General features: G+C 42.9%; 1 protein-coding gene across 2 annotated transcripts in view; it reads left to right on the forward strand.

Annotated features, from left to right (window-relative positions):
* pank4 (pantothenate kinase 4 (inactive)) overlaps window positions 1-24,394 on the forward strand; it is a 59,046-nt gene that overhangs the window by 23,936 nt on the left and 10,716 nt on the right. For both annotated transcript variants that reach the window (XM_067970231.1, XM_067970232.1), the window contains 11 exons: window positions 3-156; window positions 2,306-2,487; window positions 2,733-2,814; window positions 5,387-5,487; window positions 8,040-8,195; window positions 10,609-10,721; window positions 12,518-12,605; window positions 15,559-15,710; window positions 16,447-16,502; window positions 17,221-17,270; window positions 23,107-23,211. In XM_067970231.1, coding sequence (XP_067826332.1) covers window positions 3-156; window positions 2,306-2,487; window positions 2,733-2,814; window positions 5,387-5,487; window positions 8,040-8,195; window positions 10,609-10,721; window positions 12,518-12,605; window positions 15,559-15,710; window positions 16,447-16,502; window positions 17,221-17,270; window positions 23,107-23,211 — 1,239 coding nt within the window. The remainder of the gene's footprint in view (window positions 1-2; window positions 157-2,305; window positions 2,488-2,732; window positions 2,815-5,386; window positions 5,488-8,039; window positions 8,196-10,608; window positions 10,722-12,517; window positions 12,606-15,558; window positions 15,711-16,446; window positions 16,503-17,220; window positions 17,271-23,106; window positions 23,212-24,394) is intronic.

Here is a 24,394-nt window from a genome sequence, read left to right on the forward strand (position 1 = left end):
AGCGATTTGATGAATTATTGCAGCTTGCATCGAAAGGGCAGCACACAAATGTTGACATGTTAGTTCGTGACATTTACGGAGGAGCGTACGAATCCTTTGGGTTGACCGGGGATCTTATAGCCAGTAGCTTTGGAAAATCTGTGACTACTGATAAGGGTAAGTACATTTTGCTGGGTGGCTGTGAGTTGCCGTACTCCCTTAACGTATGCTTCTCCAGTCTTTTCTGAGGCAGATTGAAACACTTTAGTGAGACAAGACCAGATACGATACGTAAAGCTGCTTTATTTTCCAAACAGCAAGAATAACAGATGTAATCAAATCTAAATGTGATTTAACTAACTACAGAACCCTCATCAAGAACAGGAAAAATTTTAAAAAATGCCACACTATCCCTCTTAGCGGGCTGGCATAACTTTTCCTGGTCTGATTCTGACTGACTTTGGGCTTAAGTTGAGTGAGTTTCCTCTTGCTAGGCCAGGCTTCCTTCCCAGACCTAGTTGACTGACTTGACCATGTGTCCTTTTGTCCTTTTTCTCTCGAGTTCCCTGTAGTGGGAGAGCAGTCTCTCTGACTTATTCAATGATTTGCCACTATGCCTGTCAATAAAACTGGATACCTCTGCTGCCAGCTTGCAGTGTGGGTTTAAAGAAAACATTTCCTGATATTCTCAAAATGAATAAGCACCGCAGTGACTTAATGAGTCTGAGATGAGTCAGTTGACTGTCATTGTCCCAGTCTGAAGTAGAAGGTGAGCTGCGATATTCCACAAACTGGTTCATCTGGTTTTAGTACACTTCCTCAATGCCTGCAGCCTGTGGCTTTTTTTTTTAAGAACCTGTGCAAATTTACTTTGTTTTAAAACACAACGTATAAACATAACTCAATCCAAAATCCTAGCCATGAAGAAAAAAAATCATAAATCCTAAAGATGTCGGTGGACATCAAGCAGAAAAATAGGGAGAAATTTGGGGAGGAAGAGGAGGATTTTGAAGGCAGTGAGGGAATTCGTGTATAAAGTGATTTTGGGAGAGTATTTGAGCACCGTGACATGGTGACTGGTGGATCAGCCTCTGATGGGGGAATGAAACTAACCTGGAATCAGAGGAATGGGGGATGTGGACAGTGACTTTTAAGTAGGCTGGGGCGAGGCCATGGAGGGTGTTTAAAAATTACATCCACTTGGCTAAAATTAGCAAAGGCAGGAATTTCCTCCTCACGTTTTTGGGAAATGAGAGCCTTAATCTGCAACTCATCCGATGGTAGAGTGTTGCTGCTTTTGCATATTTCCTAGTAGCTGGATCAAGACATGAGGGGAGCAAGATGTTGGCCCAATATCTTAGCTTGCGGTAAGGAGAGACCTAAAGAAGGCAGGTAAAACAAAACCTCTTCAAAATGCTGGAGGGAATTAAAATAATTTTTCTTTAAAAGTAATGGGGAAAAAATAAAAAGGCATTTTCAGAACAGGAAAAGAAGTTTTACGGCGATTTCCTTTACAGTGCTATTTATGAAAATACCAATCCTAGAGGCATACTTATAGTGCAAAACACAATTAGCACAGTAAGAATGCTAAAAATTACTGCTGCTGTATTGTTTTGCGCAATGGAGCTGCCCTTAGTCTCTCCTATAAACGGCAGCAGAATACAACATGTGTTCCAGGTACGAAAGTGTATTTCAAACTGAATCTTCCATAGGAGATGAATCATGATATATATATAAATGATGATGGTAGAATCCAGAGCAAAAACTTTCACTTATAGCATTTATTTTTAAGTTTTATTCTTATTGAGGTGAGAGATGTTAGTGCTGAGAATGGAATAACTCTCAATTTGGGCATCCAGAGTCAGGATCGCTCACTTTGTAAGTCTGGAGTAGGGTGGACCCATGCAGAGTAAAGCTCCTTCACTCTTTTCCCCCAACAATGCCTAAGGCCCAACCAAAGAAGGAAGAGTGCACCTCTACTGAACCATGTTATCACTTACCAATTCCCATTACCAGTCATCTTGTGACACCACTCGGCCAAATTACTAATTTGAAAGATTTGATATAGAATTAAGGACAGCCAGACCTGTAGTGGCGTGACTAAAATTAGTAGCTCACTGCATGGGGAAATGCAGGTGTAGGTCTGCATCCCGTCACTCCATAGTGGCCCTGAAGCAAGACGTTGGTTGAGATTCTAGCACTTTGCAAGAAGTTAGTAACCCCTGCATACATGAACCTCACCCTTCCCTCTCTGTTCTCCTCCCTTCCCCTCCTCACAAACTTACAGAGCACTAAATGTCTCTACTGTGTTTTATTTTGTGTCCAGATTTCACCAAAGAGGACATGGCCAAGAGTTTACTCCACATGATCAGCAATGACATTGGCCAGCTGGCCTGCCTGTATGCCAAGCTCCACAACCTCAGCAGAGTCTACTTTGGCGGTTTCTTTATCCGAGGTCACCCCGTTACCATGCACACCATTACCTACAGTATCAACTACTTCACAAAGGTAATGATTGGCGGGTGGGGGGGGGTTGGGCGGGGTGGGGTGAGAGGCGGGTGGGCACTGGGAACTGCTTGTTGGGAGGCCTCCGATATAGGTGCTCAAACTGTATAACATTAACTATCACCATGAATCCAGCTGTTCTAACCTCTGCAGGAGTTTGTACATTGACCCTGTTTACATGAAGTTACTGTTTACGGCAAATTTGTCATCGACCGGTTTATCACTGGTTTATCGCACTTGGTTTATAGGGTGAAGTTCAGGCACTCTTTTTGAGACATGAAGGATATCTTGGTGCCATTGGGGCTTTTCTAAAGGGAGCAGAAGAGGACAGTAAGTACCTGTTTTTGATGTATTATGATGGTATGAGAGCGGAATTGATTAAAGTGGACTGGGAAAATAGATTAAAGGGTAAGACGGTACATGAACAGTGGTGTTCATTTAAGGAGTTATTTTACAACTTTCAAAAAATATATATTCCACTGAGGAAAAAAGGGTGTAAAAGAAATGACAGCTATCCGTGGCTAAGTAAAGAAATTAAGGATAGTATCCGACTAAAAACAAGGACATATAAGGTAGCCAAACTTAGTGGGAGGATAGAAGATTGGGAAGTCTTCAAAAGACAGCAAAAAGTAATGAAAGGATTGATTAAGAAAGGGAAGATAGATTATGAAAATAAATTAGCAAAAAATATAAAAACAGATAGCAAGAGTTTCTACAGTTATATAAAAAGAAAAAGGGTGGCTAAGGCAAACGTAGGTCCTTTAGAGGATGAGACTGGGAAATTAATGGTGGGAAACATGGAGATGGCAAAAATGCTGAACAAATATTTTGTTTCAGTCTTTGCAGTAGAGGACACTAAGAATATCCCAACACTGGACAAACAGGGGGCTCGAGGGGGGGAGGAGCTAAATACGATTAAAATCACTAAGGAATTGGTACTCAGTAAATTAATGGGACTCAAGGCGGATAAATCCCCTGGACCTGATGGCTTACATCCTAGGGTCTTGAGGGAAGTGGCAGTAGGGATTGTGGATGCTTTGGTAATAATTTTCCAAAATTCTCTGGACTCGGCAAAGGTCCCGGCAGATTGGAAAACTGCTAATGTAACGCCCTTATTTAAAAAGGGTAGCAGGCAGAAGGCTGGAAATTATAGACCAGTTAGCCTAACATCTGTGGTGGGTAAAATTTTGGAGTCTATTATTAAGGAGACAGTAGCGGAACATTTGGATAAACATAATTTAATAGGACAAAGTCAGCATGGCTTTACGAAGGGGAAGTCATGTCTGACAAATTTGCTTGAGTTCTTTGAGGATATAACGTACAGGGTGGATAAAGGGGAACCAGTGGACGTAGTGTATTTGGACTTCCAGAAGGCATTCGACAAGGTGCCACATAAAAGATTATTGCTCAAGATAAAGAATCACTGGATTGGGGGTAATATTCTGGCATGGGTGGAGGATTGGTTATCTAACAGGAAGCAGAGAGTTGGGATAAATGGTACATTCTTGGACTGGCAACCTGTAGCCAGTGGTGTTCCGCAGGGGTCGGTGCTGGGTCCCCAACTCTTTACAATCTATATTAACGATTTGGAGGAGGGGACCGAGTGTAACATATCAAAGTTTGCAGATGATACAAAGATGGGAGGGAAAGTAGAGAGTGAGGAGGACATAAAAAACCTACAAGGGGATATAGACAGGCTGGGTGAGTGGGTGGAGATTTGGCAGATGCAATACAATATTGGAAAATGTGAGGTTATGCACTTTGGCAGGAAAAATCGGAGAGCAAGTTATTATCTTAATGGCGAGAAACTGGAAAGTACTGCAGTACAAAGGGATCTGGGGGTCATAGTGCAAGAAAATCAAAAAGTTAGTTTGCAGGTGCAACAGGTGATCAAGAAGGCCAACGGAATGTTGGCTTTTATTGCTAGGGGGATAGAATATAAAAACAGGGAGGTATTGCTGCAGTTATATAAGGTATTGGTGAGACCGCACCTGGAATACTGCATACAGTTTTGGTGTCCATACTTAAGAAAAGATATACTTGCTCTCGAGGCAGTACAAAGAAGGTTCACTCGGTTAATCCCGGGGATGAGGGGGCGGACATATGAGGAGAGGTTGAGTCAATTGGGACTCTGCTCATTGGAGTTCAGAAGAATGAGAGGCGATCTTATTGAAACATATAAGATTGTGAAGGGGCTTGATCGGGTGGATGCGGTAAGGATGTTCCCAAGGATGGGTGAAACTAGAACTAGGGGGCATAATCTTAGAATAAGGGGCTGCTCTTTCAAAACTGAGATGAGGAGAAACTTCTTCACTCAGAGGGTAGTAGGTCTGTGGAATTTGCTGCCCCAGGAAGCTGTGGAAGCTACATCATTAAATAAATTTAAAACAGAAATAGACAGTTTCCTAGAAGTAAAGGGAATTAGGGGTTACGGGGAGCGGGCAGGAAATTGGACATGAATTTAGATTTGAGGTTAGGATCAGATCAGCCATGATCTTATTGAATGGCGGAGCAGGCTCGAGGGGCCGATTGGCCTACTCGTGCTCCTATTTCTTATGTTCTTATGTGTTACTCTTTCAGTTGTGGTAAAATCTGGCACCTTATTCTCACCACTGTTTTGTGGTTAGAGTTTGGTCAAACCCCCAATAACATTGGTCAGCTTGGCTCAATTGATAGCACTCTTGCTTCCTGAGTCAGCCGGTCATAGGTTCAAGCCCCACATCAGGATTTGAGCATGTGATTGGGGCTGATACTCTAGGGTGCATGCATTAGTTTATGGGAAATCTATTTCAGTCCAGTGCAGTTTCTCCGAACTTTTCTCCATTCCCAGAAGCACAGACTTCCCACGGTCTTCTCGCTGCAAAGTTGCACGCTTTTTACCCCTCCATCTTTTATTTTTCAGATCCTAATCAGTATAGCTGGGGAGAGAACTACGCTGGCAGTTCGGGTTTAATGAGCAGCTCACCTGATGTACACCCAATGCAACGAACGAGAAGTGGAACGGTATGCATCTGTAATGAGAATCTTGTATTCTTTGCACCACGTGAGTGAAATAAAACCTGCTACCTACTGACTGTAGCCCATGGAGCAGGTAAACTCCCCTGCGTTCACCAGCAAGACCTTCTCTTTAAGTAGCTGCTATTTCAGTAGAGCAATTGTCAGGGAAGCATGGAATTAAAGTGACACTTTACGTTCCTGGCTAGTACAACGAAACTAATCAAATCGTGTTGTTTCGAATTTTGCATAATTTGTTTGTTTGTAATGCTTTCTAATGTTACACATTAATGTGATGAGCATTCTGGATGTATTCGCACTATAAGTTCCAACATTGGTGTGACAGTAAACTTGTGTAGTTTAAATGCTTGACCTGACACCAGAGAGAAGCAGTAAGACTCCTTCCTCCAGGGAGCCTCATTTCACTTTGCTCTGGTATCGTGTTGGGCCGTGACTCGATTCAGGCTCCTTTTGCACCACAACTGTAGGGACTGTATTTCCAGTGTAAATGCACCTTGGAGCCATCACAAAATCAACATGATTTGTGAATTAATTCACAAACCAGATTTTACAGCAAACTTTTATTTCTCAAAGAAGAATTTTTTTTTATCCCCCATGCCATGAAATGATACGGAAAAAGCCCTTTGCCTGAAAGCAGCAGATGCCTCCCTAATCTCCTCAGACATTGTCATGTTTTGAAGATTTCCAAAAAGGTCCTCATTTATAATGGTTTTTGGTATTACAAATTAATTCTTGCAGCAATGTGAATGTGTATAGAGCATTGAAAACTCAGACATTACCCTGTACAAAGGCTCTTTCCAGTGCCTTTCTTGTGTCTGAAATAATGAGTAAGTCAAGTCATTAGTTATTGCGGAGATATACATCAACACAGGCGTTTTCACCACCTCTGGGATTACTTGTGGTACACTCATGTCAAATTGTCCTACAGGTAGCTACTGTTTATTATAGGATGTGGCACCAAGTCACTTGCCATAGATGTGAGGTTTTTTCTTTCTGACTGAATATTCTCTAGGTTTAAGTTTTGTTAGGTCATCTCCTACACTTGAGTAGAATGTCAGTTCTTTAGTTTAAGTAGCAAGATTTCTTCATCAGAATCAGCGTGTTGAATTTAGGGTAATAAGATAACTGTTTAGGGCTTAAAATAATGTGGGAAAAATACCTCATCCACCCCTTCCCTGAGATGGAGTCTACAAGTCTTGGGCATATGGTTTAAGATGCCAGAATTTTTGGATGTGCTGGGAGGGGAAAGAGAAGGAAGAATATTCCAAGCAGTTCATCTTTTCAACTGCTGAGATTTTGCTTGATGGGTTAACTCGTTTATTTTCTTTTGTTTATTTTGCACATTTACATTCTAACCTGCATCTTTCATTCCTTTCTTGTTTCTTCCACGGCCTGTTAATCCTTCTACAGTTCTCAGTAAGTGATCCACTTCATTTTTCTCCCCCCGCCCCCCCCCCAATTTTGCTTTGTCGCAATTCTCATTCTGTTGAAAGAAGGAACTTAAAGTAATAATGGGCAATTGCCCTGTACTGTTGGCATTGAGGATAAGCAGGTTCATACAGAAATTGCTGCCTTTTACTCCCCGGTACAGTACAGGTAGGAGTCCATTATTACTGTTTGATTGCAGTTGCTGCTACTGTTTGCATATTGCAGGAAGGGATGGGAAATTACATAGAATTATATAGAATGTATAGCACAGAAAAAGGCCATTCAGTCCAACTGTTCCATGCCAGTGTTTATGTTTCACTCGAGTCTCCTCCCACCCCTCTTCATTTAACCCGATCAACTTAACCTTTTATTCCTTTCTCCCTCACGTTTACCTAGCTTCCCCTTAAATGCATCAAGGCTGTGCTGGGAATCACTGGAGGGTATACTCCCATTAGGCCTGTCTGTCCTCGGTCAAACTCCGAATGCTGTGACTATGCTACAGTTTGCTCAAACAGGCAGACTGGCTTTCACCCCTTTGAATTTCTTCCAGTCTTTTCAAAATTGCCAATTGTAAGTGTACTGAATCCACCTGCAAACAAATAGTAAGATTGAATGCAAGGAATGGAAGGACTTGTGATCCTTACACAGTGCTGTTACCTTTTAAAATGCCCCCAAAAGCTGATTAGTAAACACACAAAATGTAATTTCAAATAGATACTTAAAAAAAAATGATTTTAAAATGGGACTACCCACGCTGGTCCAGGTTTGTAGCTTTAATCTTGTGATCAAATGTGAGTGAACTCTGCTGTCCTGCTTTTTGTGGCTGTATTGCTTCTAAAGCCTTCCATATGTTTCGAGGCAGATTCTAGCACACAAGTGCCAGTGGAAAATGGAAGAAGCTTTGATTGTTGCAAGGAGCCTGATCCATATGATAAACTAGGCTTCCAATATATGACAGTTTGGCAGCCTGGAACTTTGTGTGTGCCCCCATCCAATCCTACAACCCCCCCCCAATCTTTTCACATTTTTAAGATGCTACAAAAGACTCCTTAAGAGCAACTAAAAGGAAGCGTTGCTTCATACAGTAAATTGAAGGTTTGATTCATTGGCAGTTTGACATGCTGGAGATGGACCGACTGGATCGGCAGCTGGTGAACCTTCCCCTCCTCCTCGATGCGTCATCGTACGTCCCAGATACAGTTGACCTCACTGAAGACGCCATGGCAAGAGAGTATTGGCTGAGCTGCTTCGAAGATGCTTTAGACGGCGTAAGTTTTACACGCATAGAATTTACAGCACAGAAACAGGCCATTCGGTCCAACTGGTCTGTGCCGGTGTTTATGCTCCGCACGAGACTCCTCCCACCCCTCTTCATCTCACCCTATCAGGATACCCTTCTATTCCTTTCTCCCTCGTGCTTATCTAGCTTCCCCTTAAATGAATCTATGCTATTTGCCTCAACTTTCAGGAGTTACTGCTACGATAGAATGTGTCGATCGATCTCTTTAGGAGCGATCAGAAAATGTTGGTTTGCAGTTTTTCTTTACAATTCCGTGCCCCCCCCCACCCCCGGATCTTTGCTGAGGGTGTTTGCTTCTGTTTGGGTTCGGTTCCACAGGCTCCCGAATGCCTTGTCTAAGTGGGCGTTCAGCATGTGCAGGCCCAGAATATAAGTGGCGGCGGGCTGTTTTGTCACAGGGGATATCGCGGTGAAGCTTAATCTTAAACTCTTTTGTGATCCGCACTTCCAGGAAGATTTGCTGGGTAAAGATCAGAGATGGAAATTCCCAACTTTTTTTCTCTTCCCTCTTATCCCAAGGAACCTAAAGGCGTAGTTCTCCATTAACTGTGCCAACTCAGATCAGTTAAACCCAGGAATTGAACCTGGTAACGTCTGTGCAAGGTGTTATGACATCTTGTGATGCGTGTACCCACTGGGGCAATTAGATTCGCATTTTATAAGGCCAGTAACCAATGAATCTGGATACTGTTACTGTATATTGTTAATCGTGACTCAGTGGGTAGCACTCTCACCTCTGAGTCAGTAGGTTGTGGGTTTAAGTCCCACTCCAGAGACTTGAGCAAATAATCCAGGCTGACACTCCAGTGTAGTACTGGGGGAGTGCTGCACTGTCAGAGGTGCCGTCTTTTGGATGGTGGACATAGAAGATCCCATGGCACTGTTTTGAAAAGAGCAGGGAGGTTCTTCCCAGTGTCGTGGCCAATACTTATCCCTCAACCAACATCACTGAAACAGATTATCTGGTCATTTATTTCATTGCTGTTTGTGGGATCTTGCTGTGTGTAAATTGGCTGCTGCGTTTCCGACATTACAATAATGACTACACTTCAAAAATACTTCACTGGCTGTAAAGCGATTTGGGACGTCCTGAGATTGTGAAAGGCGCTGTGTAAATGCAAGTCTTTTTTTGTTTTAAAGAAGAACAGAAAATGCTGGAAACACTCAGCAACTGAGTTCTGATGAAGGGCTATGCCTGAAATGCCAACATATTTTCCTTTCTTTACAGATGCTGCCTGACTTGCTGAATGTTTCCAGCATTTTCTCTCTTGTTTTAGATCTGCATCTGCAGTATTTTGTTTTGTGTTTTACCGTTAGTTTTATATTGGTGAAATTAGCATCTCTCAGTATTGCCACCAGCGGAGAGCAGGTGATTTGATCCCAGTCGTCTGCCTACAGCACTGTTCTACCTGCCGCTGGGAGGTGTGGAAGCAGGGTTTGAGGTGACGTTTTCTGAAATTGAAAAATTCAGACTGGAGAATCGAGGGCAGAAATCCACATCCCATTACTGTGTGGCGCCACACACTGGCACTGTAATGTGCTGCAATTCCTCGACTTACATGCCAAAGATTGATCAATACCAGCTTCATGCCATTACTTTCTTGTATGAAGCTGGTTTATTACAATTTTTGTTATTTTGATTTTTGTCTCTGTTTTCTAAGATAAATTATTGTTGAGTATATTTCACAATATACATAGTAAGCCCCTTCTTGAGCTTTAATGAAAGTGCTAAATTATGAAGAAGTTCCAGATATACAAAACTTGAACGCACATACAGCTGGCTGCCTAACAACAAGATGCATTTGTATAGCGCCTTTAAAATAGGAAAAAGTCCCAAGGTGCTTCACAGGAGCATAATCAGACAAAATTTGACACTGAGCCAGCTAAGGAGATATTAGGACAGGTGACCCAAAGTTTGGTCAAAGAGTTATGTTTTAAGGAGTGTCTTAAAGGTAGGTAGAGAGGTAGAGAGGTATCTGGAGGGAATTCCAAAGTTTGGGGCCTAGGCAGCTGAAGGCACAACCGTCAACTAATTCAGTGCAGACTAGGAATAAAATCGAGGGCTGTATAGAACTATTGAAAGAAGTGTCCTCCCTCAACCAACACCACCAAACCAGATCAGCTGCTCATTCATCTCATTCGTGGTGTTCGAGTTGGCTACCATGTTGGTCTACATAAGAACAGTGACTACACTTCAAAAGTAATTCACTGATTATGAAGCTCTTTGGGATGTTCTGAGGATATGGTGAGGCACGATATAAATGCAAGTTCTTTCTTTGTTACTCTTCCCGTCCCAGTATATTCTACTCCGAAACCGCAGAAAAATCGGCTAAATGCGGCTGTTGCAATATGAACCCGTGTTTTGTTTCCTTCTGTTTCAGGTAGTAAAGCGGGCTGTCGCTAGCCAACCACAGTCACTGGATGCCACGGGGCGAGCAGAGAAATTCCGACAGAAATACAGGCACAAACTTCAGACATTGAGACACCAGCCGTTGTGAGTATTGACCAAATCCAGTGTTTTGAGTGGATCCAAAGTAATTGCAGATTGATACAAAAAGCGCACAATTCCATGGGGTTGCTAATCTTGAAAACAGCATCACTTCCAGGACTTCTGGGTCTTATTCCTTTGTTGCTGTAATAAATGTCAATGTTTGGCTGATGAACAAATCAGATGTGTCTGAAGGTCAATATTGCGCCAAATTAGTGAGTTAATCCTGCCATTTTTTAAACAGTGGTGTGTCTACACTTAGTGTACAGCTCTGGTTGTCACAGTACAAAAAAGGATATTGCAGCTATTGAGAGGATACAGAAGAGAGCAACCAGAATGATTGAGGGGATGGAGGGATTGGATTATGAGGGACGATTATGTAAATTGGGCATGTTCTCACTGGAAAAGAGATGGCTGGGAGGTGATATGATTGCTGCTTTTAGGATTCTAAAGGGGCTACACAATGTAGACCATGACCAGCTGTTCACCTTGTCCAGAGTAGTAGAACTAGCACAGCCTGCAGTTAAAAGGGGTAAATTCAAAACTAATCTGCAGAAACATTTCACTGAGCGAGTATTAAATCCATGTCCCTCGGGAGGCCGTGGGAGTAGTTAGTATTGATTCATTCGAATGCAAGTTAGATAAATTTATTTTGGGATATAATGTGTAAGTAATTTGAGACATGACATAAGTGTAGCATTCTCGGGAGGAACAGGTGACTTTGGACCTATGGTTCCCAAAGTTCTCCACCACTGAGGATTTCCTTGCCTAATGTCTGGGTCTGCTGCAGACTGATTATTAGAGATTTATGGCCATGATTAGTCAGCAACTCCTTTATTATTGTATCGTGCGACTACCAGGATGGCGAACCAGATGGACTTTGGTCTTTTTTTGTGTGGCGATTCCTGTGTTACCATCATTAAGTGGTTGGTCGTAGTGAGTCTTGTAATCAGGATTGCTATTTGACAAAGTCAAAACCCACTGCCATTATAGAAATGGAGAGTTGCTTGAAATTACACCCTCAACGTGGGAAAGCTTTTTCCATAGCGTTGAATTTATATATTTTTTTAAAACAAAAATGCATAATTTAAAAAAAACAAACATTTTTTTCCTGTGCTTCCATTTTCTCCCCTCCTATCCTGAAGACACTGACTCATGCTGGGGCCCTGTACTAGAAGTGGTGGGAGCATTCCAGTACTTCATGGAGGAGCCTGGACAATGAATGTCAACAGACCATTCAACATGGGAGGCACCAAAGCCAATCCTGCTCTCGCACACCTTTCACTTGTGTACGTTCCATGGGGGGTAATAACAAGGAGCAGTAACCCCAGGCTGCTTTCTCCCTCCCCCAAGTCCAAGGGCAATGAGGCCAATAGTAGCTTTCTAATTGCTGCCACTGCTGAGGTGAGCCAACTCAGCATGGATTGGGAATTGACGCCTGGACCTTCTGGTCTGTGTGCTCCATGCTGGTCAAGCCCTGGAGTGGGGCTTGAACCCACAACCTTCTGACTCAGAGGCGAGAGTGCAGCCTTTACCCACTAGGCCATTGGAGGAGCCAAATCATAATTAGGTAACAAAAATAGTCACAGCTAACCCGTTAAGGCAGAACAGGAATACCTACCTTCCTCTGTGTGCCCGAAATGCTTTAACTCCTCGCATTTCTAGAGTGTGGGAGGTGGTCAGAAGAAACCAACTCTCAATGACTATAGGATTGTTTTTTTTTAAAAAAACATAGATTTCTGTACACTTTTGGCTATCCTGGTATATCCTGAAAATGCTTTTTCACTTCCCTTTTCTCTCAGTGCATACGGATCCCTAACAGTCAGAAGCTTACTGGACACTCGGGAGCACTGTCTGAATGAATTCAACTTTCCAGATCCTTACTCAAAAGTAGGCACTCCTGCTTTCCTTTACTTTTCCTCAAAAAGAAATATCAGTAATTTACTTACAGAAGAAAGCTTTGGCCGAATGACTTCGACCCTTGTGTTGCTTTGATGATGGAAAAATGGGGCCTATGATGTTGATACTGCACTGGACAATAAAAGAGCCCTTTAAATATTTTAAAAGTATTACGGTGATGAACCTGCAGCTTGGAGGCACTGTTGAGAAAAATATTTGCAGCAACGTTAATAGAAACATTTGCAGTCATCTCATCAAACTAGCTCGTCCTTAAAGTTAGCATCTAATTTTTTTGAACAAGACCATGTTAGTACCAAATAATGTCTTTTTAGATAAAAGGGCAAACACAGTTGTGAATATAGAACAGTGTGTGTTTTATAGTAACTGGTAAGAATGATGTATCAACAACTGGCACAGAGGTTCCCTCTCTTCTACCCCCCCCCCCCACCCCGTCCCTGACCAGAACCCTCTGGGCTTTGCCTTACATATCTAACTTCACCCTCCCCCCTTTCCCCCAGGGGTAGGAGGAGCCTCCACCCCACCTTCCCATTGCCAAGCCCCTCAGAATCATTAGATGATATTTTCAACATTTCTGGGCACGCTGAGGGGAAAGATCGACACAAAATTGACACTGCAGGACATGGCAGCAGGAAGATTACAAAAATACTAGAGAACAAATTAATAATTAAAAATCAAATGCAATGCTTATTGGACAAGTGCGAAGAACATTAAAAAAAAGGGCTTGGTTCTAAAGTAAAATGGCAGTCAATGGAAGAGGCTGAGACCAAAAACCAGAGGAACTTTTGATTCTTTTAACCTACCTGCTTAACTTAAGGTGTAAACTGAATGTTATAAGGTGATGTGGGATCCGATTAAATTGACTATTTTCCCTTTCTCCCCCTTTACAATATTAGAGTTTAAAATGGGTTCTTTGAAATAAATATAACACTCAGACTGAAAGTTGAGCATTCATTCAACCAGTGTAATTGTCCCTGGAGTCTTATGCAGCTGCAGAATGCTGGAATGAAACAGCTGTTTTAATTACAACCTTGTTTCCTCCTCTGGCAGTATGTACTTTTGCCTTGCTGTTTTCTTCAAAAATGTCTGTTGAAAAGGACCCAAACAGAACAGTTTTCAAATGAAAGGCGGTGGTAGGGTTAGGGTGCTGGGAGACCAACCCTGTAGTTTGAGTGTTAGCCAATGAGTTGGAGGCGGGATAGGGCTTATGGCAGGACTCTCAGCATTTTGCTATTTTACAGCAAACAAAGTCTATTTACTCAGCAAACAGTCAATTTAAACAGTGCACTGCAGCAAACAGTCTACAGAATCTACTTAAAAAGAGTCTCTACCAACTACAGCAAACTATATGGCTGAAACCACATCAGCTTCTCCTGATAAAAGCAGGGTGATTTCTCCAGCAAAATGCAGTGTGCGGAGGATAGTTACATACAAATTATGTGCGTAAAATCAATCCCAGTTACTTGCAACTGTGCGGTCTCCAGGCGTGATTGACGGGGGAAATACCTAATCATCTCCATTCTGGCCGGGAATAGTGGTGTCACTATATGCAGCCCTATAATCTTTTGAGCCCTAGTATGACTGACAGCTTTATCCAATTGTGGAAAAAAAATCTTTGATTTCCTTTGTCCCGGTTTGAATCTCAAAAGGGATGAGAGGTACATCTCTTCCCATCCTGCGGCAGTTGCACAGGTTCCATCGATGCAGACACCAACAATTGAAGACTGTGGGGGTAGACTAAACCGCAGTATCGTTTTTGATTTCCTTTCTCCCAGTTTTAACTTCAATGGAGTTGGGAGGTACATCGCATCCTGGGGAGGGAGTACTCTTGTCTCTGAGTCAGAAGGTTGTAGGTTCAAGCCCCACTCCAGGGACTTGACCATGTTATCTAAGCTGACACGTCAATGCAGTACGGAGGCAGTGACATCTTTCAGATGAGACGTTAAGTTGAAGCCCCATCTGTCCTCTTGGGTAAACAATCCCAGAGCACTATTCGAAGAAGAGCAGGGGCGTTCTCCCTAGTGTCCCGGTCAATATTTATCCCTCAACCAACATCACTAAAACAGATGATCTGGTCGCTTATCTCATTGCTCATCACTAAAACAGATTATCTGATCATTTATTTCAATTCTTTGTGGGACCTTGCTATGCACAGATTGGCTGCTGCATTTCCCTACATTACAACAGTGACTACACTTCAAAAGTACTTGATTGGTTGTGAAGTGCTTTGGGACATCCTTGGGTCATGAAAGGCGCTATACAAATGCAATATCTTCTTTCTATATCTCCCCCACCCGAGCCTGCAGTAATTCTTCGGATTCCATCGATGTTGTAGAATAAGCCTCCCGTATACGTTTTGCATTATGAGCATTGGTATTACTGGGAAATTAACTTAGTATCAGAACCCTTTATTGTTGTAACCTAGGAGGTGTAAGTTAAGTGTTGTAAAATCTTTTTTTTTTGCTATATGTTAATTTTTACTAAACCAAATTTGTAGATTATAGCATAAATCAGTCTTAACCCAATCCTTGTTTGTTCTTTGTTATTTGAGGGCTAGGAGAATACAAAAGTCCTTGTATTAATTCCAGTAACGAAGGTTTTTAGATTGACTCAAGGGCAATCTATATTACCAGATATTGTGAGTATAAGGTTGCGCTGCGTTTGTCAGGAGTGAGGACCCATTTACAAGAGCGATTCTTGGCATTGAGCACAAGAGCAACATCTGGTGCAGCCTTGAAATCGCACAGCCATTTATATCCCCCCCACGATGCTGACTGTAACCTGCTTGTGATTGTCAGATCAGCCCGTTTGTGGTCTATCTATCCTTTCCCATGGTAGCTGATCCAGTTTTTAAAAAAAAAAGTTCTGCCAGTTTTTCTCCCATAATATTATTTAACTAGAATCTGGTGCACTCAATGTTTTACAGGTGAAACAGAAGGAGAATGACATAGCTTTGAAACACTTTCAGAAGGTTGTGCAGGCCTTGGACTCACTGAGCATGGAGGAGCGGCAGTTTGCATTAGTGAAAGGTCTCTTAGCGGGGAACGTTTTTGACTGGGGAGCAAAAGCTGTTTCAGAGTAAGTTTGAAAGAGACCTGATGGAAACTGTTTCATTCTGTAACCTTTTATTGGGTGGGTGACACTGAGGAGAGGTGTTGAGTAGCATCCAGATTTTGGATGAATCCTGGTCCCTGCTGACCTCAATACTAGTTGGTTGGGATCAAACCTGTGCTATCTAAGCAGGTCTATTCTGGTTGGTCAACCTGACCTCTCGGGGAGCAAGCATTCTCAATGATCTTGTTTTCTACAGAGTGCGTACTTTGTTTCTTTTACTCCTAATTGATTTTTTTTCTGTCTTGTGAAAACTTTGGTTTGTGCTGCTTTATGGTTGCTGTTCAGCACCCTGCCCAATGGCTGTTCTTTACATTTTGAGTTTTGGACTGTAAATGTCAGCTGCCTAATTGGCTAGGGGGCGAAGGGGGCATCACAACCGAACCTCAATCCTGCTGTCACTTGACATCCAACATCTGTGCGCTTCCCAGCAGTCACTCCACAGAGATGAGGGGCAGGAACCCTGGCCCACAGGCCTTGATTCCTATTGTGATACTCCTATTGCAGTCCTGGGAGCGACCGGTAGAACCTGGCTCAGTATCACACTGGGTGCTATATTTACAAACTAGCGGAGTACTTATTATTGAAAGCACCGCCTTGCCATACTCCCAGTAACAAAATTGACGTCGCTTGAAAATCTTTTTCCAGTTCTGCACTTGTAGTGTCCTTGCTGTGTTAAATCATATTTTTCTGTCACGTTTAGTGTTCTCGAAACAGATCCAGCGTTTGGCTTCGAAGAAGCGAAAAAGCAGCTGCAAGGTAAGGAGCCAAGAGACATTATTTGACATTGTAAGAAATTAAATGTAATTCAAGTGTGCAAATGAGATTGCTAATACCCAGTGTGCCATGGTGTTGTGCTGACGTTACCCCTCAGAGATTAGGAGAAGTAGGGTAATTAAAGTTTACTTGGGATTATTGAAGTCACTTTTTAATTATTTTTCGCTTCGCCCACTACCTGCCCCCCCCCCCCCCCACCCCCACCACACCATATTTCCTGAAGCTGCTGACTCATGCTGGGGTATGGTTCCAGGGGCACTGGTTGCCCACGTGTATACTCACTCAAGTGGCCATTCTTCAACGTCTTGGAAAGGAGGGGAAGAAAATGGTTCTACACTGAGCTAATTCAGATAACTTCAACACTAAATGACTGCAAAATAGGGTGCAGTGTGAATCTATAAGTGAGAAGCCAGGTTAATGTTACAGGTGAAGCTCTTGAGCTCTGACAAAGCATCTCCATTTGAAATGTTGACCTGTCTTTTTCTCCTTTCGGATGTTCTGCCATCTATTTGTGGTGATCACGATTTCTCTTTTCATCGCTGAGACTGATTTTGGAGTGTATGTGTATTGTCACATTACTGAATCTGGTGCTAAATTTCACCTTTAACAAAGAATGAAACACTTGGGAGCGTCCATTCCTAAATGAGTTGTTAGTTTGATGAAAGCAACTAACCGAGATGTATGTTCTTCTGTTTCTCAGCACGCCCATGGCTGGTGGATGCATATAATGACTGGTTAGAACGACTTAAGGTAGGAATTTGTAGAAATAACCCAGTTATTTGCATTCCATAGTCAAGATACCAGGCTGGGGTGGTGTGTAGTGCTCCTGCATACAGATAATGTAGGTTAAATGTTAGATTTTAGATCTAGGTGTAATATCTGGGAGCGAGCTACAAGGTTGTAACGTAAAAGGAATTCTATGGGGTGTATGGAACAGTAAGAGATCATTACAGTCTGTCTGGCCGGTCCCAAATTTGAAAAATACCATAGAGTATTCTATCTCATTTTTCTCTAAATATCTATCCAGTTCCCTCTCGAATTTGCAGGCAAATAGCTGCCTCTGCTACTTACCCATGCAGTCTCTTCCATTTATTCACCATATTCTGTGTTAAACGTATGATATCTACCACGAATGCAAAGTCTCAATAATGTGTAAAAATCTTACACCCATAATCATACTAGAGCCATTAATTCTAGTACCATTGGCACATGTTTTATAAATACATCCGTATTTATTTCAGCTGAGCTATTGCAACTAATTGTGTTCTGCAGTATACAGAAGAGCATCATGTGACTCACAGATGGGTGTTGCAACTCTCTGACTTGCTTAATATAAGATTTGCTTAGGCAGAAGTGAGATTGGCATAAGGGTATTACAGGGTTTCCTTAAAATAAATTACAGGAATGTTCAGGAGAGAAGCCCAAACTGACGCTTTAAACTCTCCACATGAGGTGAGATTTTGGGCAGGAAATCCCGTCCTACCACTTTGGTATTCCAGTGGTTTGACAATGCCAGGGCTGCCCAAAAACATTGCTTTTTTAAAAAAAAGGTGTTATGCTGTGTTTTTATAGCTTTCACTGTCCTGGGTTGTCCTCTTTCACATGGCTCACAGGGTTAAAGAGTTTCCTCTGCCACCTCATGTGCCAATCTGCAGTCTGGGATTTGATACAAAGAAACATGAGATTTTTGAAATCCTTGCGCTTGTCCTTCTGGTATTTCACCTCACCCAGGCTAGCATCCCAACTGCATCTTGAGCTCCGCCACTACCTTTGATTACAATGCTTTACCAGGTAGATTGTTCCAAACATTCACTGCATTTTGAATAGAGGAAAATTCTGCTAAGAACTGTTTTAAATTTACATCTAATTCTATCGGCCGGACTGACCTTAAAATAATACTCTGGGTTTGTCTTGCCCATGACGTTTACTATTTTGTCTACCTCATTGCCAATCTCCGTCTTAATCACTTCCTCCCTAGATTATAGAACTTGGGCTTCTCTGTTTTTTCCTCGTGGCTCATCCCTTTTATAGTTGGAATCATTCTTACTCTGCCCTGCACCCTATTCAGTGCATGCATGTCACTTTTAAAGTGTGGTGACCAGAATTGCAGTGTTTCTTAACACCTAGATCATTCTGTACATATAAAGCTACCCCTTCACCCCTCCAATCATCTCTCTTTTTACTGAACAATCTATATTCCTGCATATTGCCTTCATTCCCTCTTATGGGGTGAGCCATGTTTCCACAATCCCAAAGGCTTCTGTTACACATGCTTCCAATTCCAGCATTTTATTCTTAATTCTTCTAGCATTCAGGTAAAGGCACTCAATTCTGTTTCTTACTTACGCTCTAAATTTTTATTTTAGCCTTTTTAAGTCTGTTCAGATTGTTAGTTTTTTTTTTTGGCTGATGTTTGATTGGTTGTTCATTTGGGGCCATTCACTCCTCTCCCCAGCCTGACCGACAGGTTATTGTTGCAGGCAATCTGTGATCTGCCAAATTTATCTTGTCCTTTCTGTTTTCTGTCGACTGTCTCTGATTGAGTTGAATCTGTCGCTCCTTTTCCGTTATCAGTTGAACTCTCAATTTTGTTGGGTGAAACAGCTCTTGTGTGAAGTGAAGAGCAATTTAATGTTGGATTTAAGCTGTTGAGTGCTTGGTTCATTAAGTGTCCCATTCAGTTTCTTCAAGAAGATGCTGCCAGAGTCTCAGTAAAGAAAGATGAGATACTGGATGGGCTAAAAATTGATAGAGGAGGTACCAGAAAGACTAGCTGTATTTAAAGTAGATAAGTCACCTGGTCCGGATGGGATGCATCTTAGGTTGCTGAGGGAAGGAAAGGTGGAAATTGCGGAGGTACTGGCCATAATCTTCCAAACATCCTTAGATACGGGGGTGGTGCCAGAGGACTGGAGAATTGCAAATATTACACCCTCGTTCAAAAAAGGGTGTAAGGATAAACCCAGCAACTATAGGCCAGTCAGTTTAACCTCGGTGGTGGGGAAACTTTTAGAAATGATAATCCAGGACAGAATTAAGTCACTTGGACAAGTGTGGATTGATTAGGGAAAGCCAGCACAGATTTGATAAAGGCAAATCGTGTTTAACTAACTTGATAGAATTTTTTGATGAGGTAACAGAGAGGGTAGATGAGGGCAATGCGGTTGATGTGGTGTATATGGACTTTCAGAAGGCGTTCGATAAAACGCCGCATGGTCGGCTTGTCATCAAGATTGCGGCCCATGGAATAAAGGGAGCAGTACCAACATGGATACAGAATTGGCTAAATGACGGGGAGCAGAGAGCAGTGGTGAACGGTTGTTTTTCGGACTGGAGGGAGGTGTACAGTGGTGGTCCCCAGGGATTGGTGCTGGGACCACTGCATTTCTTGATTTATGTTCATGATTTGTACAGGGCACAATTTCAAAATTTACAGATGACACGAAACTTGGAAGGGTAGGAGACCGTGAGGAGGATAGTGATCGACTTCAAGAGGGTATAGACAGGCTGGTGGCATGGGCGGACATGTGGCAGATAAAATTTAAAGTAAAAAAAAAAAATGCAAATTGATACATTTCGGTAGGAAGAACGAGGAGAGGCAATGTAAACTAGAGGGCACAATTCTAAAAGGGGTACGGGAACAGAGAGATCTGGGGGTATATGTGCACAAATCTTTGAAGGTGGCAGGACAGGTTGAGAAAGCGGTTAAAAAGCATATGGGATCCTGGTCTTTATAAATAGAGGCATAGCAAGGAAGTCATGATGAACCTTTACAAAACACTGGTTCGGCCACAGCTGGAGTATTGTTTCCCGTTCTGGGCACCGCACTTCAGGAAAGATGTGAAGGCCTTGGAGAGGGTGCAGAAGAGATTTACTAGAATGATTCCAGGGGTGAGGGACTTTAGTTATGTGGATAGATTGGATAGACTGGAGAAGCTGGGGTTGTTCTCCTTGGAACAGAGAATGTTGCGAGGAGATTTGACATAGGTATTCAAAATCACAAAGCGTCTAGACAGAATAGATAGAGAAACTGTTTCCATTGGCAGAAGGGTCTAGAACCAGAGGGCATAGATTTAAGGTAATTGGCATAGGTGACATGAGGAAAAACTTTTTTACACGGCGAGTGGTTAGGATCTGGAATGCATTGCCCAAGGGGGTGGTGGAGGCAGATTCAAACATGGCCTTCAAAAGGGAACTGGATAAGTACTTGAAAGTAAAAAATTTGCAGGGCTACAGGGATAGGGTGGGGGAGTGGGACTAGCTGGATTGCTCTTGCATAGAGCTGGCCCGGAGTCGATGGGCTGAATGGCCTCCTTCCATGCTGCAACCTTTCCATGATTCTAATATATTAAAAACGTGCAGATGGGCTTGGGTTTGACTCCAGTAGAGGTAGGGGGAAAAATTGGATGAGGGTCCGTTCTGGGCGATGGTAACATGCGCTACCACCCCGAGCCCGACGGGCCCTGCACAGGCAAGACGCAAGTTTGGACCCAAGGGAGCACTTACCTGCAATGGGCGTTCCTTTCCAGGCCTTGCATGTGGAATCAATGCAATTCACACTTTCCACCACCAGGGGGGGAGCTCAATCTCTTAAAGGGAGGATGTTTCTTGGCTACCAGCTACCTTTGAGATTTCTGTTTGCTGAAAATGACAGTCTACTGTCTGCGTGGAGTCTGAACAGAGATCAGACATCACGCATGTAAAACACAGATGCAGATCCCATCCCTATGTTTACACACTGAGTAATGTTAAAACATTGAATAAAAGTTGCGCACTACTAAATCCCACATCTGCATGCCAGACCTCACCAATCTGCCAGTCTGAGTTGGTATGCCTGCGAGAGTGCATGTACCAAGGTTCTCTGCTGATGCATTAGAGACCTTGGGTACAAGAGGTGGACAAAAGGAGGGACATCCTATATCCGCAGTGGGGGGTGGGGGCAAGAGGCCCTCCAGACATATACTCAAAAGGCAGTGGGAGGCAGCGGGGGACGAAGTCAATGCCAGGCACACAGCATCATGAACATGGATGCAGTGCAGGAAGAAGTTCAATGCTTTGACATGAGTGGGCAAGGTGAGTGAGGTCAACTGTCAAGTGGTGTCTCCTACCAACTGTTCCACACACTAACCCCATCACCCACATACCAACAAACTCTTTCCATCAGTACTCAACTCTTCCAATCAGATGCTTTCTCTCACCCTTGCACATTACCACTGTTTCAAGCCACCCACCCACAACTCACAGGCTGCACACACTGGAAGCTATTCAACCATGACAGGCACATCACCCAGGCACACGTCCCGCTTTCTTGCAGGAGAAGGTGTCACATATGAAGAGGCTGCAAGTGGCCGTGGCATTTAGCCCCTTGAGCCTGTTCCACCAGGTCACAGGTCCACAGAAACCTATCAATCTCAGATTTAACATTCACAATTGAACTAGCATCAACTGTCGTCCACAGAAGAGCGTTCCAAATGTCTTCCACCCTTTGCATGTAGAAGCATTTCCTAACTTCACTCCTGCACGTCCTGGCTCTAAATGTTGGACTATGTCCCCGCGTCCTAGTATTGAAGTCTCGGAGACCTCCAAAAACCGTGACTAATGTCTCAGCAGCCAGAGGCAATAATCCAGCCACTAACCTGTAAATCCTGCATGGTCCCTTTAAATGGCACTGGTGGGGGGTCCTCCAAGCACTCTAAGACACGTTCAGATGGTCGGGGTTAAGACTGTGTGTTGAGTTGAGCGTTAAGTCCCAAAATGGTGTCTATCACTTTAAATCAGTGTTGCACACTGATTGAAGCCATTTTCTCCCTACTTTACATGATTCTGGCATTTGTTATCTGCGCCTGCGCTAACTCCTATACCAAGATGGTGTCTGGTGCACGTCACGCAGGAGATGTGCGCGCGCATCCAAGACGCCATCTTGGATGTCGGAGAGGCCGTGTAGTGCTGAAACAACGGGTGCCACATGGCCCAATTTACCGCCCGTAATGTTTAAAAAACCATTCTGTCTCCCAAATTCCCTTCGTTTGACAAATTCTGCATTGAGCTGTCATGAACTAAGCACCTGAAAGGGAGTTACAGGAATTCTAATCTAATTGAGGAGGTGGAGTAGTTTATATATAGAATAACGGAAACCCAGAAATGAGTTATAGGCTGGAATCTAATTGTTGGGTCCAGATGGTTTATAATTGGAACATTGGATACCCAGACTGAGTTATAGGACAGTTAGTTATTTGAAGAGTTAATACAACATCATATATCCCAAGAGCAAAGCTCGAGAGGGTAGAACTGTCATTTGGTCTCTATGATTTGTCAACAGCCATAAATTACTCTGAAAGTTATTCATAATACACAGTGTCAGCTCTGTTCAGTTTCATATGCTAGTACTGACCATTAGTGATGCCATTAACTCGTGTCGTTAGTAGTGCTGTTTTACTGAGATATAATCTGCTGTTGGTTGGCAAGAAATTCTGTGTCCAGTTCTATAGATAATTCGATAGATATATGATGTATGATTAGAGATTAAAAAAGCAGACAAGAATTACTCAGTGATCAAATACCAAACCCTACTGGCTTTCTCTTGCAGGGTCCTCCTCACAAATGTGCCTTATTTTTCGTAGATAATAGTGGAATAGACATAATTCTTGGAGTTTTCCCATTTGTCAGGGAGCTGCTGTCCAAAGGCACAGAGGTAAAGTATTGCACATTGCTCCAATTGGTTGAGGAATAGTGAACAAAAAGGTGTGGTTATTCCTGGTTTTAGCACGTTTCCACTCTGTGACTCCCTTCCCTGGGCTACCCCTGAAGGCTTAAATGGTAAATTTGCTGCCTAATGTGTACCTGAGCCATATCAACCAGGAGGCTAAACGTTCAATATCTTGACATGTTGAGTTAGCTGGTCTCAGTCAGGGTGGCAGCAGTTGGGCTCGATGACACTGGGCCAATGAGGGGAAATATTGGTCCCCATTCCTGATCATTATCCAATGACTACTGCGAGGCAGTGTGTCGGGCGAGGACAGGACCGGACCAGGCTCGGCTCTTAATGCCTGCCAAAATTGAGTAGCCAGCCAGTGCTAGCTCTGTGCGCTCGCTCGTAACGAAGTGTCACGTGGGGCAAGGCTCCGGAGAGCAGCCTGCATTCGGCAGCATCTTCAGGAAAGGAGTGTGTGCGGCGTGGGGGGGGGGCGTGAAGAATTGGAGGGAGGAAAGCTTATTTTCCTTTTGATTTACCAAATTAGTCTTGGCTCTCTCTCCCATTAGACTCCTGCTCCATTCTCCAGACTGGAGGTCGGCAGGTGGTCAGATTCCAGTCCTTTTATCAGTATCCTGTGTTATCAGCTATAGGTCATTGGCTAAAAGTGATGCCACCCCAGGGTCAGTGATACCTGTACCAGTTGGATAAAACCTGGATAAGCACACCATGGGGGTAAAATTCCTCTTGTTGATTAAAATTATTGGAAGTAGGAATGCCCCCCATCCACAAATTCTTTATTCCCATTAGATTATGGGTTCTGTATTTAGTGTGGATTCTCATCATTTATATTCCACCTTTTGATGGTTTTGTAAACAAATTCTAAAGTGGAACGATTGCTACAAGTGTTCAATTCTCAGCCAATGAGGACCATTAGTGAGATCTACCTTTAATCTATCCAGAACTGTAACTAACTTGTAGAACTAACATTTAAAGTGATAACTAGTTATTGCTCAGATTAACTCTGCCCAAATTGAAGGACAGAACTTCATTTCATATTTTGTATGAGGGGAGAAAGAGTGCCAATATTATTCATTCATCCCAATTTCCCAATGCCAAAATTTGCATCTGTTTAAAAATGAGCTTTAGTGGATTTTTGGTCCTGAATTTCACAAAAAAAAAC

Source organism: Heptranchias perlo, chromosome 32 (genome assembly GCF_035084215.1).
Source record: "Heptranchias perlo isolate sHepPer1 chromosome 32, sHepPer1.hap1, whole genome shotgun sequence".
Taxonomy (NCBI): domain Eukaryota; kingdom Metazoa; phylum Chordata; class Chondrichthyes; order Hexanchiformes; family Hexanchidae; genus Heptranchias; species Heptranchias perlo.